Genomic DNA, 14,496 nt, shown 5'->3' on the forward strand with positions numbered 1-14,496 from the left:
GTCAAAATTCACTTTGTATATAAGGTCTATTTACATTTTTTATCAATTAAATAAGTAACAAATCTACTGGTCCATCTCCCAGAGACACAGGTCCCAAAACATTGACCGTAGTTACCTCTATGAACTCCAGACATATTTTTCTTTGTAGTTATTTATATTTTCTAATTATTCTAAGATAGACCTGTATTACTTGTGTTATTTAAAAAAGAATGCTAAATCACAGCAAAGTGTATGTTGTGTAATTAATCTCTTTTATGTTTAAAAAAAGACCTAGATATGTACTCTAAGCATAAGAAATTTCTGGAAGGAAAGCTAAAGTATCATCAGTGGTTGCCTCTGGGGAGAGAAGGCAGGGAGGTTTAGTATTTTATTTTATTTTACCTCTTTCTGTACTGTTAACTTTAAGTGATCGGAACACAAGTGGGGTGAACAAAAAGGAGTAACCCTCAGTGGGGATAAGCAGTTAGGTGTCCAAACACACAAGCCATCACAACAGCAACACACGGCCATTAACTTACTTATTGGCCATCTCAGTAGAAAACACATACACCACTTTGGCAGGAGTCTTCTGAGCAGGTGTGGGCTCTGGGGCAGTAGTCTGGCCATGGGAAGGGGTGGAAGACCTGGGGGCCGTAGCATTTGACGGGGTCATCGAGTGTGGCGTGTGCTGGGAATCCTGGGACTTGATGTGGTCAGCAGAATTACATTCTAAAAGGACGAAAAGATCTGTGTCACAGATAGGATAAAACTTCTTCTGCCAGCATGTACACAGCACAAGCCCACCTTGAGAATTTCAAGGAGGAAGTACCTTGCTAAGAGGAGACCTGTTCTTTTAAAAATTCTTTTGGGTTTCTCCCAAAATGATGAATTTACAAAGAACTCCCCCCCACCTCCTTACTTCTCTAGTGCGCATCCTTCAGACAAGAGCGCAAACATCCCTCCTCCTTGGAAACCTTTTTGGAACCTCTTGGACTGGAGGCCTGTGTGGGTTGAACCCATAGCTGGGCACATGCTCGGATTTTGGCATTTATCCAACGTTACTGTCATTGTTTAATGACGTGCCGTCTGGGTGCACCCAAATCCTCGGGGGCAGCACCTGCATCTGTCTTGCTGACCGTGGCTCCCCCAGCACCCAGCGGGCACTCACGACAGGCTTCCCCACGAACACCCAGGGAAGGAACGAAAGGACAATCACCAGGTTTTCATCTCTAATTTGGGCAGGGGGCTCACACGTCCTCTCCTGGAATGCTAACTTCAGGCTCTGGCCTACAGTTAGGATTCGAGGCTACACACTAGGAGGGAAAACCACCGAAGCCACAGGCCCTGGTCCCCTGTCCTCCGGGCTTGCTCTACCGTGAGGCCTCCCCTAGCTTTCCCCAACGCAGCAGCTCATCCTGTGACAGGGAAATCAGCCAGGACCAACCTGCACCAGTGCCAGGGCTTGCCCCCTGTGGGGAGGTGGGGGCCAGAGAGCACAGAACCCAAGTCTTAGAGGGTGAATCTGACAGAGAAAGGGAAGAGTCGCCAGGAACTCGGCCCAAGTGTGGGCCACTGGCATTGACAGGCTAGAGCTGCCGGTTTGATGCTGGAGCATCAACAGTGTGGAGGCCAGAAACATCCATGAGAGCGTGCTCAGGACCACGGAGCGTCCTACCATAACCCCCCAAAACACCTGCATCCTGCAGGGCAAGGGCTCCTCAACAAAGTGGTTCCAGACTCCTCAACAAAGTGGTTCCAGATGGTTCTTCAGTTAGTAGGAAAATGAGAAGAAACAGTTCCCTCTTAATGAGTCCTGAGTCCGATACCTACTCTCCCCACTTGGCTGCTATTGGGCTCTCCACCCACGGTGGAGGCCTTCCCTTGGGGACACCTACTTCCCTCTGAGTCTCAAAGATCTTATAGACATACCTTTAATGTCAGAGGCATCGTTTGGAGTCCCGGGATCTCTCTGATCAAAGGAGTCGGCGGAAATACTTCGCTCCCTTTTCCCCTTGCCCTTGGCACCATTTCCAGCCCCATTCTTCAGCCCCATGCTCCCACCTGGGCCAGGGGGTGCTTTAGGGGTATGGCCCCCACTCTTGGAGTCACAGGGGGATGGCTGGGATTGGCTGGCTGAGCCCCCCTGTTTACCCTGATTGGAGAGTTTGGAATCCAGCTGGGGGGTTCCAGATGGGGACATCACTGTAGGGGGACGCACCATCACCTCCTGCTTTGACTTAGGGCTACTAAAAAAGACAAACGATAGAGAGAGATCAGATGCCGGATACAGCTGGGCAGCCCAAATCGGGGAGAAGCAGTTTCTAGAAATGGGTCAAGAAGACAGCAGAGGACTAAATGACTACCCCACCTGTCAGCCCAGCTCCTTCCTTGCTCCCTCCGACCCCCCTCTCATCTCGGAGCTATCGACAAGAGAGGAGGAGCGGGCAGAGTGCTCTGCCAGGTCCCGGGAACCCCAGAGTCACATGGGGACTCATCTCTAGGGCTTCTGTCAATAAAGGACAACGGTTTCTATGTACATACAGAAGTGACTCGCACAGGAAGACCAGCCCAGAGTAAACAAACAGGCATCGTTAAGATCAAAATACGGCCCACCCCCCGGCTGATGACACCAGCAGCTGTGACGAGAGCCTAGCTTAACTTCCCTGCTGGAAAATACGAGCAGGACCTGGGGAGTGCGAGAGGAAACCCTCAAACAAGCAGTGTCGCACGCCAGAGAAGAGCTAACCAGTGCCCCGAGGAAGGAGGAGAAAATTCCTTTAAATACCCACTTAAGGGGCCCGGCGGTGGGGCGGTGAGCGGGGAGCTCAATCGGCTGAGCATCCGATTCTCGGTTTCGGCTCAGGTCGTGATCTCACTGTTTGTGGGTTGAGCTCCGCATCAGACTCTTATGGCAGAGCCTGCCTGGGATGGTCTCTCGGATCCCCTCTCTCCCTCTCTTTGCCTCTCCCCTGCTTATGCGTGCTCTCTCTTTCTCAAAATAAAGAAATTAACTTTAAAAAAAAAGTGGCAATTTAAGTACTGTGGAACAGAGGAGAAAGCTTCAGGCTGGGGGCTGGTATTTTAGTCCTAAGACCCCAGGCCTCCTCAACAGTCCAGACCTGGGTTTCCTCACTTGCCAAGGTTAATGCATCGTGCTGGGGGGCGGGGAGGCTCTCAGGTCCTCTCGTCTGCGCTCTGGTGAGCGGGGAGGGGGTGCAGAGAGGTGCAGCCCGGGAATAATGGGCAAGAGAACACCAGCGGAAACCTGCAGCCTGTTCATTACTCTTTCATTATCTACTCCTCTGCGTTCTCTTCCTTTCCCCACTCGAGCCTCCTCTGCTAGCTCGAGCAGGGTTCTCGGTCCGTGCGTGCCACCCCCAGGGGGCAGCCGGGCAGGCCCTGGCCCTTACCTCTGTGTGTTTCCTGATGGAGAGTTCCTCACTTTAGGGTTACTGGAATGCATTGATTGAGCTCCTGAGCGTGCAGTCACAGACGGGGATGGGTCACCGAGTTCCTCTCGGGCGGCAGCCGGAGCAGCTGCGGAGGGCAGTGGCGGCGGCCCCTAGCGCTGGCCACCTGTATGCCTTTTTCCTCTTGGTTTTTCTCGGCTCTGGAAGTGGGTCCTGTCCTCTTGCAGCTCCAGCATTCTCTGGGTGTGTGCCTCGTGCTCCCCAAGGAAAATCTCGCATCTCCAGGGCGCACTACGAGAAAAGGCCAAGCAGAAAGACATAAGACACCCTCACGACAGGATCAAGGTTAAAGTCTAGCCAACTAGACCGGCAGGTACCCCACTCCTCAGCTTCTAATGGGCTTGAAGGAGGGGTGGCGCTAGTGCGAAGGCAGCTAAAGAGAGTGACAGGACCTTCTGGCAAGCACACAAGAAACACATTTCATCTTTGGCCATGTAGGCCCCCTTACATCTCTCTACTTCCAGATGCAAACCTGTCAAAAACGTGGGTTTCTCTTCTTTTCCAAAAGAATGCTTTGAACCCACAGGGTCCTCCAAATCCACAGCAACTATCCAGTGTTTTGCCTCTGATGGCAAACGGCAGCACTGAGATGTAGCAAACCCATCCTGATTTCAATCCATGAAACAAATTAAGCTATGTTTATATTCTTAGGGCCTCGGGGTGGGGAGATGTTGGAGGAGGTCCTCCCCAAATCGGCTGCTGAGAACAGTACCAAATACAATCAGTTCTGCCCCCCGCCTTCCATGCTCTTTCTATTAAATTATGCCAAGGGTGTGTGCTGGGTTCTTGCTATTTAATGACAGGGATCGCAGGCATGGCTAAGCATGGGAATGACCCATAATGTTGAAGGTAAAAGAACATCTTTGAAAGCTTAGGTAGTTTTTGAGCCAATTTGCAAGGCTAATTTGAAGCATAAAGGTCAAGAAAATATTCCCAAACCTATCCAGAGAGCAAATGAGAAAGCCCTTTACTTCAGGAAGCCTAGTCCGGTTCAAGGAACCAAGATACACTTTCAGCCACTGAAAGTTCTGACCTGGTTTTCTGGTAACCGCTGTCCCCTCTACTCCCTCCCAACCTTCTGACAGCTTGGCCAAGGGGCCTGGGACAGAGACAGAAGGATGTAAGGTGTGGGACTCATGGCTGAAGAACCACAAGGAGTCAGAAGTAGCTCAGGTGTTACCGCTTACACACACTTTGTGAGACTCCCAAACTGGACCAAAGATCGGGAGTTGTGTTACAGGTCTTGGCACTGAGTCTGATCACTGTCAAGTATTAAATGTCTGTTTCCTCCTCTGAAAATGTGCAATAGTCCCAGCGATTTTACCTGAGATGCTAAAGAGGAATTTATGGAAGTTCTCAGTGTAATTTTTTTTTCTTTTTAAATGAAGAAGTCAGAGAAGAGAACTAGAATAAAATGTTAGGGAATGTTTCTATGCTGACCTCGGGGGGCAAAGCATCCCCAAAACATTTTGGTCTTGATTGGATCTAAGATTGTGTTTTTAGCCCTTACCACCTTTAGCTTTTTTTTTTTCCAATCTGAACTCTACAAGTGATTGTGGTTGTCAAGTATGACATATGTGATCATAAACCATTTTGTAACCTCTTACTAAACATCAGGAATCCCTGGTAAGACACAAGTAGCAACTGAGCTTTGCACAGGCAAAGCCATCAAAAAACATTTACCTCAGGAACAGAAAAGTAGTTACCACCTAGACAGTCCCCGCATCCGTGTGTTAACTTCCGGTACTTTCTGTCTGCATCACAATCCTACACTCCATCATATGTCATACTGAACAGCCCTACATGTATGTTTTATCTCCCTATGAAGACTATGCTCTTTGAAGACGAGAATCTTGTTTTAAAGTTCTTTGGCTTGTCTAGAACACTCGGCACGAGGTACTGAGGTGTGGTTGGACCCTGGCTGCCGTACTCTGCTCCTCCCAGAACAGAAACCCCTGGCATTTGTGGTGCATTCTTTTCTAGAGGGACTCAAAACACATTACAAATATCAAATTGCCTCAATCTGCCAGGCATATTGTTTAAAAAAATTTTTTTAATGTTTATTTATTTTTGAGAGAGACAGAGTGCAAATGAGGGAAGAGCAGAGAGAGAGGGAGACATGGAATTGGAAGCAGGCTCTAGGCTGTGAGCTGTCAGCACAGAGCCCAATGCGGGGCTCGAACTCCTGAACTTCGAGATCATGACATGAGCTGAAGTTGGATGTTTAACTGACTGAGCCACCCAGGCACCCTAATCTGACAGGCATTTCTGATGAACTGGGAGCAAAAATGATTTCTCATAATAATACCGTGAGCATACAACACATTTATCTTCAGAGTAATCCTAAAGACAGTTTCTTATTCTCACAAGTTGCTCAATCTTGATCGACAGGCATTTCACAGGTGAATGGAGGAACCACACGGGAATGGTGCACATGGCTTCTGCCCAGGTTTGCAGTCGGGTCTCCCCTGCTCCTCACCATGACCTTCTGGGTAGAGAGACAGCACGAAGGCTGAAGCGAGCACGGGGACTCCCTGAGTGACAGAGAACAAAATCCCTGGTTTTCAACCCCCTCATCAGGGGAGTCGTTGAAGTCAGTCACCCTAGCCTTTGCTGGGCAAAAGGGTCTGCCAAGAGTCTCATCACGTAGCTCCAAAGACCACAATATGGCTCTCTGGCTCCTACACTTGCAGGTGGTGCTCAGCTGTTTACCCAAAGGACTGGAAAGATCTTCCACAGAAGACGGTTCATCACAGCCAGAGAGAGACTTTTTCCTCCGATACATCCAAATCTCCCAATTTGAAGACCTACTCGTTCAATGTATCTCCCTTTTCTTCTTAGCTCCTATTTCAAATTTTTCAGGCACTCTTTTGAGCAAGGTCGTGTGAAGTCATTGACCAACAGTGCCAGGAGGCAGGTACCCCTCACCTATTTGAGAGGTGAGGAAACTGAGGCTCTGAAATGGTTAGCCATTTGCCGAGTCGGGTCATACCTGACTTAGTCATCCACGAGTTATTCATACCCTAGTGAGTGGGAGAGCTGGTGTTCGGCCAGGCCCCCTGGCTGTGTTCTTCGTCACTGTCAAGATGGGGACGTGGGGCACCGGCTGATACATGGAAACCAATTTGAAAATAAACTATTAAAAAAAAAAGATGGGGATGTGGGGGACAAGGTGAGACAGCACCCAGAATAGAGCGCTTGGCGACACGGCATCGGCATTTGAGTGAACTATTACGACGACCACCATTCTCTAGCAGGCTCACTCACTTACCCTGTCCAACGTCACTTCATACCTTGTTCATCTCCAACTGTCCCCTTCCATCCTGCCCTCCCCTCCCTCAGGGCATGGTCCTGCCAAGGACTTAACAAGGAGCAAAGTCGTCATCAGGCAGGATGCGACGTCCTCACCACCAAAACTGCAAACCTGTGTTCCCAGAACCTGTCCCCTCCTTCTGTTATCAAAACAGAGAAAATAGCCCACTTTTCCTCAAAGGTCAGTCCCATCACAAGTGGTCTGGGCCCCAACCCTTCCAGCTTTCCGTGAGCTCTCGCTCTCTCCGTGGGCCTTCCCCACTCTCTCCTGCATCTTTCTGGCCACCACTCAGACACGTGGTACATCTTCCAGCATTGAAAAGAGACCCAAAAAAAATCACAGGAAAACAAGGCCTGGATCTAGCATGTCCTTAGACCCTTTCAGAGCCAAGTTTCTCCAGATTTGACAAGACATGTGGTCTTCACTTCCTTACTTGCCATTCACCCTTTAACCATTTTAAACCGACTTCCAGCCCTCCAGCCCCACCTGATCACAGATACCGCTGTGTTGGTTAAAGTGGCCACTGGCTGCTTCTCTAACCTCATCTCACCCCATCTCTTACTTAGCCTGCCGACTGATCACTTGCTTCTTGAAACTCTCTGCTCCAGGTCTCCACGCGGCCACACCTCCCCGGTTTTCCTCCCGCTTTTCCAGTCCCTCTTTACCTGCACCCCGTGCCGCCCCTTCTCTACTCAGCCCTACAACTCAGAGTTCCAAGGCACTCTTCTCTTCCCATTCTGGAAGCTCTCTCTGTGCCAACGCCTCCCAGTTCCCCATCTCCAGCTCGGCTGATGCCTCCAGAGCTGCACCGGTAACCGCCACCTCACTGGCTCTCTGCATGGGAGAGGAATTTCCCTTCCCCCCACCAAAGGACCTGCCCTTCAGGCTTCCACACTGTGGTCAATGGTACCTTCATCCACCCAGCTGCTCATGCCAGAAACACGGCAGTCTTTCTCGCCACGTCTCTCCCTTACCACAGCCCTCTGTATGGAGTCGGAATATTTTTGCTAAATGCCTGAAATCTCAGCTTCAGGACTGCTCCTTCAGAAAGGGACGGCGGGGACCAAGAGTGATTTGTTCACCTCTGTGTTCCCAGCACTTACTACAGCACCCGGCATGTGGTGTCTGCTCAAAAAATGTCTGTTGAATAAAAGCTGAAGCTTCTCCCCACGATCATCTTTCTAAGTCAGCCACGTTCTCCAGTGCTATCCATCAAGCTACTCACCAAAACCCCAAGGGTCACGATACCGCAGTGCTCATCCTGGAGGTGAGGAGCTGAGGGAGTCCGGGAACCCCTTTCTCAAAGGCGACCCTCACCTGGATGAGGATAAAGAAGAAACATTTCTAAACGGATTAAAAAATTATTATTTTACATTTATTTATTTTTGAAAGACAGAGCATGAGTGGGGGAGGGGCAGAGAGAGGAGGAGACAGAATCCGAAACACGCTCCAGGTTCCCAGCTGTCGGCACAGAGCCTGATGCGGGGCTCGAACTCCCCAACCGTGAGATCATGACTTGAGCCAAAGTCAGACACTTAACTGACTGAGCCATCCAGGTGGCCCTAAATGGACTTCTTAAAAAATCAACTATATCATGTTGTCACTGAATACCTTAAGAGAAGAAGAGATTTCTTGTTTATTCTAGAATACTGGACTGAGAGGCCACTGTCAACCTCCCAGGTAAAGGGACTCAACTTCCAATTTTTTTAAAGAGTGTATTATCCAATGTGCAAACATCTCAGGGCCTGTGGCCTTGGGACTTTGCCTCCTCCCCAACTGCACATTTTCTTTTTGGCGACTGGTGAAATACTAACAGCAAAAAATCAATGTTTCTACTTTGTAAATTTCTGGGCATTTGGTAGGAGAAAAACACTGCTCCCATTTTTGCTTCTGCCCAGTGCTTGTTATTAGGGAGAACTGAGAGCTGGATGGGAAGGCGGGGAGACACAACTGGAGACTTGTGGCCGAAGCCTCAGAGTGACCCGGCCACGGTCCTCCCTGCTCTCCACCAGGTTCTACATTGCAACCGATCGGCAAGGACGGTCCACATACTTCCGGGAGAACCAGGGGCCGAACAACCTGGCCAGATGATTTCCTCTGACTGAGTGCCTACTATGTGCGCAGTGCCACGCTGCCTCGAGCTAGAAAAGTCCATAAAACAAGGTACTGGTCAAGCAGGACAATTTCCAATGTTAGTCCTTGTAAAGCAGAATGAGAACCCTGAGCCTCCCGCCTCTGCCCAAATTTTATAGTTCTGAAATTGCAAGCAGGAACCAAGTTACAGACTGTCCTAAGGCCAAACAATTTCAGAATCTTTAAAAGGAGACTCTGGAAGGTGGTCACAAAATTGAAAAGAAATTCACAGGTTAGGGACGCCTAGGTAGCTCAGTCGACTAAGCGTCCGACTTTGGCTCAGGTCATGATCTCGTGGTTCATGGGTTGGATCCTCACATCGGGCTCTGTGCTGACAGCTCAGAGCCTGGAGCCTGTCTTCAGATTCTGTGTCTCCCTCTCTCTCTCTGAGCCTCCCCTGCTTGTGCTGTCTCTCTCTGTCTCTCGAAAATAAATTAAAAAACATTAAAAAAAATTTAAAGAAATTCACAGGTTAAGCTGACCAAGCTTGGAATCACCTCTACCATTCCAATTTCAATTCCTCCAGTAATCCTTTCCCATGGTCCTGCTCTAAGAAGTCAAGTTTATTACAACGATGTCATGTTTAACAAATTTCATGTCTACACTATGACCACTGCTCCAAAAAAGGCAGAGTATCAAACTTAGAATGAGGAACTAAAAGGCTGCAGGATTCCATTCCTAGCTCATTCTTGACTTCGGCATGCCAACTCCTAACAGCCTTCCTCTCAGAAAAAGTACACAAATGGAAGAACCATTCTTCCAACTACACAACATGTACAGAAAATCTTGGTCCACACAAAATACTAACGTGAGTTTCCATACTCGAAGAGTCAAAATGCCTCTACTCTCCTTCAAGCTAACAAACCTCAGGCAAGCAAATAAACATTTCTACCACACAAACGAGTCCTGACAAAATGTAAACATTCCAAAGGGAACTTCAACTATCATTCGGAACGATGGCCACCCAAAGTAAAATTTCAGCACAGATGTCCCTTCTTTGTGAAATTCTCCTGGATTCCCAACCATCCCCAGGCGTGGCCTCTGTGGCACAACACTGTTATAACTTATAAACTGTATCCCTGTTAATGTGGAGACACAGAGGCCCCTGAGGAAAAGAGTCAGCATCTCAGCACCCAACGCCCAAGAGAAACTCAATAAATACTGGGTGATCCAAGGACTATAATGGGCTTGGGGCTTGAGTTTTGTTACCTTCGGCTTGCATGTACACAAACCAATGAAGACACGCTAAACACCTGTCAAACTTCTCCCCACCTGCCTTTCCCACAAGGTGAGCGATTGCAGAAGCCCCTGCTCACAGAAAAGGAGAAGGTGACAGTTCTGACTTGTATTTGACTTGACAACCTTTGCCGTGGGAACTGGTGGCCATAATGAACCATAATGAACAAGTGGAAGGTATAAGAGACCCTACAGAAATGTAAACAAACCTCCAATATACTCGGATTGAATCACAAAAGTGATGTGTTCATCATCAGGTTCTTTACCTTTTGAGATGTCCAAGCTGCTCTCTCTTCTACATTGGGACATGGAAGAAGCTTCCCAGAATGATCTTTGCCTCCCAAACAGAAGGGGATTTTTAGGTCAAAGTGGAGTGACACCAGCTAGTCCCACATTCAGTCCTACGGATGAGAAGAATGGAGACGTTCATACCCCAATTCACACTAACTGCAAAGAAAACCACCCACTCCCCAACGCTCTGTGGCCAACACAGAGGGAAGGAATAGTAAGTTTGGAGGGAGTAGTAAGAAAATAATTAGGTCAAAAATGGAGAAGGAAGGCAAACCTCTAAAACTCAAAAAGCAAGGAGATGGAGCAGTGCAGCCCAAATCGTCCTGCTGAAGACAGGGTTGTTTAGCAAAACAAATCCACCAGGACACGAAAGCCTCATGGCCAGTTTTTGTTTTTACGTTTCTCCACAAGCGAGAACAGTCACCAACAGGCTACAAAATGAACTTTTACTTCATACCTTCTTTATGCCCTTGTGTTTGGCATGATGGAGATGCGGAAAAAATACTGCAAAGCCTAAATAGCGAGTGGCCGTAAGATCATTTAATTTTCAAAAATCAGCTGGTCTAGACAGAGGAGAAGTCCTTAACCTGGGACCCACTGCCTCACATGAGGTCCATGGAGAGACTTGGTGGCAGTCACGGGCTTACTGGGGAAAACATCCATCTTCCTTCCTACTCACTCATCTCTTCAATAAAAGTCAGCACTGCCTTCAACTGTGAAGAGAGGTAATGACCAGTGGTACTGGCAACCCCGTGACTGTCATCAGGACAAACCACAGGACATTTTCATGTCATACTATACTTGTTACATATATTTCAACACAAATTCCCACTCATCACTATTTTGAAATTACAGTGTGGTTAGACCTGAGGCTGCATTTTGTTATTTAAGGTGTTAGAAAGAAGCACATACTTGTTTAACATTTTGATAATTGTTTCCATGTCATTTGTAAGTCTACATGTTTCATTTTATGCATTTTAAAAACACAGTTCTCAGGGCGCCTGGGTGGCTCAGTCAGTTGTGAACATCCAGCTTTGGCTCAGGTCATGATCTCACAGTTCGTGGGTTCAAGCCCCGCGTCGGGCTCTGTGCTGACAGCTAGCTCAGAGCCTGGAGCCTGCTTCGGTTTCTGTGTCTCCCTCTCTCTGACCCTACCCTGTTCGTGCTGTCTCTCAAAAATAAATTAAAAAAAAAAAAAAAACCACAGTTCTCAAAAGAGGTCCTATACTTCATTAGCTTGCCAAAGGGGTATGTGGGACATAGGAGGTGAGGAACAAATAAAGCTGTTCTGGGACAAATAAAGTTTCTATAGATTCTAACAGCACAATCACCAAGGCAGAAGGACAAGTACATCATTCCACCAAAGTTATTTCATAGTTGAAGAAAATTAAGCCACCACAAAGCCAAGTACCCTGTCCAAGATCACACAACTTTAGGGTGGGCATCAGCCTTACTGAGCATTTGCACCATGTACATTCCGACTTTCCTTATGTTCTCCAATTGTCATCACTATGACTAACTTCCTAGTAAATGGAGAAGAGGTATCATTTTTCAAAATTAGTAGAAAACCAAAACCCCGATGATAGAACAAGATAGATGTATACGGTACTCCTTTTCGTTCCCTGATCAACTATGGTGCCTTGATGGTTCCAAGAGCTGAACGTGATCTGTTCCTGAGAAAACAGTCTTTCAGAAGTGAGAAAAAAGTTGAGTTACATCATCTCTCATTCTCAGAAGCGTTCAAGGTATTTTGCAGATAGGCATTCACTGGTTAAGCACTGCCAATGTGGTATGAGTGGTCAGGGCAGTGGTATCACCATTTCGTCAATGGGAAAACTGGAGAATAACTATGAGAGATTGGTTCAAAGTCACAGAAGTCAATGGGAAGCCAGCTTCCTGATTCCAAGTTCATGGTTCTAACCACTACCCCAAGACACCAAGATCAAATATTTAGTTGATTACAATGCTTGTGAAACCTCTGTATGTTTCCCCCCGCCTCTAAACCAGAGAGCATTTTCATTTGATTCACAGCAGCAGACATTTCTGAAGGCTATGGGGCAAATATCCCAGAGAACAAATTCCAATGTACATAAGTACTTTTTTTTTTTTTTAACCTATGTTAGTCATCTAAATATCAAGGTCACGGATCCTGAGCTCAAAAGCCAAGTTACATACAACTTGCCTTCTAAGAAGAGAACAGTGTGGAACAGTTCCTTCACCTTTTAGTCAATCACCTCCTTACCAACCTACCGTATCTTATGGAACTATTATCATCTTACATTCAACACTGTTACTACAAAATAGTAGTATAATGGTTCCATTACAGATAGGAACCATAGGTCCTAAAACTATGAAACGTCACCCCTGCCCCAACTTTGCCTTAGATTTTCTCTTTTTATACAAACCACCTATTATTGGAAACCTCATTCTTCAAAGCATCCTTACATCATCTAACTTGTCCTTTTATTAACTCATCTCTGTCTCCAATAGCTTGGGTCTTTTTTCAATATTTAGTAAGAATGTCTTTCTTACATTTGTACTTAGGAAAAAAACAGTATTCACGGTAACATTAATTTCTTGCTAAAATTTCCCAAACCACTAGTACCAAAAAAAAAAAAAAACAAAAAAAACCCCCAAACACCCACAACCCCCAAATCATCAGGGCAATCATGTTGCAGAATCTCCATGAAGAGTCAAAGGTTCTTAACTCATTCATGCATGACTGTTAGCTGCCGGTCTCCTTTGGCCCCTCCCAGACCCCATCTCTCACTACCCATCCTTCCTACCTGCCACTTCGGACTCATCATTTTGTGTTCTGTGCACAGGAATCCAAATCTCTAGTCTAAGAACGAGCACTTAATTGCTGAACATTTCAGATGCTAGTTATCCACCACATATCACTGATCAAAATGTATCTCTTTACCCGGCCACTAATCCCTTTCCACTAAAGTCCCTGCCAGGGATCAATCAATGGTTGCCTTAACCAACGCCAAACTTTGCACCAATTCCATCCCACCTTAGAGTTTCTCTCCACCAAGAGATACTTAGGCCAATTTCTCTCCCTTGCCTAGTAAGTTGATTCGGCCCCAAATGGTCTATAATTTAGGCTCTAAATCCGCACAGACCAGGGCCCTTGGAGGACAGACTTGAGACCCCCTCCTTCAGGCTTGGGAGCCTTCAGGTAAGGCCCCCAGCGGCAACCTTACAGGCCTCTGGCCCTTTCCTCCCAACATTACAACCAAACCCGCTGTTGTCTTCCTTAGGATATATCCATTTCACCAAGCTCACCCAACACTAACCAGTGACATCCGAAATAGTCTTTGCAACTTTCAAAGGTCAGTGACTAGAGCCCCACTTTGGAAATCACTGTTGTGTCCACGACCCCCACAATGACTCAGTGACCTAGACATCACCACCTCACCTACTGAAGCCCTCTCCTACTCACACATGCTTCTTAGCTTTCACTTCCCCTCACCCTTCAACAAGTCACTGGCCTGCAAAGTCCCCTTTGCCTCTCTATCCATCTCCGGGGTCTCAAAGACCCCACCAAACTCAACCCGAATTCCCTTATTTAGCTCTCCATCTCTCCCCTCCCTGGACCCTCCACCCCAGGACCTTGGGACCGTCCCATCTCCTCATTTCGCCTCTCCAAGCACTGCTTGGGACACAACCTCTAAAAAATCGAGATGTCTCCTCCCCACTGCTCAGTGCGCGGTGGGCAAAGGACGTCCCTCCTCCTCCCCCACAGGTTTCTCCAGACTCAACTCACTAAATCCGCAACCTCGACCCCCGCCCCTTTTCTCCCCTCCCCCCCCACCCCCCGCAGCCTCCACGGCTCTCCGCGGCTGTGGCTGCCCCTGCCCCCAAACCGGCTCAAAACACGCGGACGCGGACCCGGCCCCCCCACCGCCCCCCTGGCTCTGGTGCTTCCCCTCCCCCTCCCCCCGAGGTGCCACTTACCCCCGAGGCGGGAGTGGGGGAGGGGAGAGGAGGAGCGGAGCAGGGGAGGAGGTTTTGGTCCGGGGCGGCTCTCAGCCCCGGGGGGCCGGGGCCGGGGCCAGCGGCAGCGGCGGC

At 48.1% G+C, this 14,496-nt stretch overlaps 1 protein-coding gene across 12 annotated transcripts in view; it reads right to left on the reverse strand.

The window, feature by feature from the left end:
• Positions 1-14,496, reverse strand: part of BCL9 (BCL9 transcription coactivator) — an 83,046-nt gene that overhangs the window by 10,339 nt on the left and 58,211 nt on the right. For 5 of the 12 annotated variants that reach the window (XM_029946673.1, XM_029946664.1, XM_029946666.1 and 2 more), the window contains 5 exons: positions 10,398-10,532; positions 7,988-8,079; positions 3,390-3,680; positions 1,909-2,225; positions 519-708 (listed from right to left, as the gene is read on the reverse strand). In XM_029946673.1, the coding sequence (XP_029802533.1) occupies positions 519-708; positions 1,909-2,225; positions 3,390-3,442 (560 nt within the window). In that variant the 5' untranslated portion in view covers positions 3,443-3,680; positions 7,988-8,079; positions 10,398-10,532. Of the gene's footprint in view, positions 1-518; positions 709-1,908; positions 2,226-3,389; positions 3,681-5,816; positions 6,586-7,987; positions 8,080-10,397; positions 10,533-13,208; positions 13,225-14,382; positions 14,491-14,496 lie in introns of those variants that run through there. The other 7 variants (XM_029946672.1, XM_029946669.1, XM_029946665.1 and 4 more) reach the window with 7 other exon arrangements.

Source organism: Suricata suricatta, chromosome 8 (genome assembly GCF_006229205.1).
Source record: "Suricata suricatta isolate VVHF042 chromosome 8, meerkat_22Aug2017_6uvM2_HiC, whole genome shotgun sequence".
NCBI classification, from domain to species: Eukaryota; Metazoa; Chordata; class Mammalia; order Carnivora; family Herpestidae; genus Suricata; species Suricata suricatta.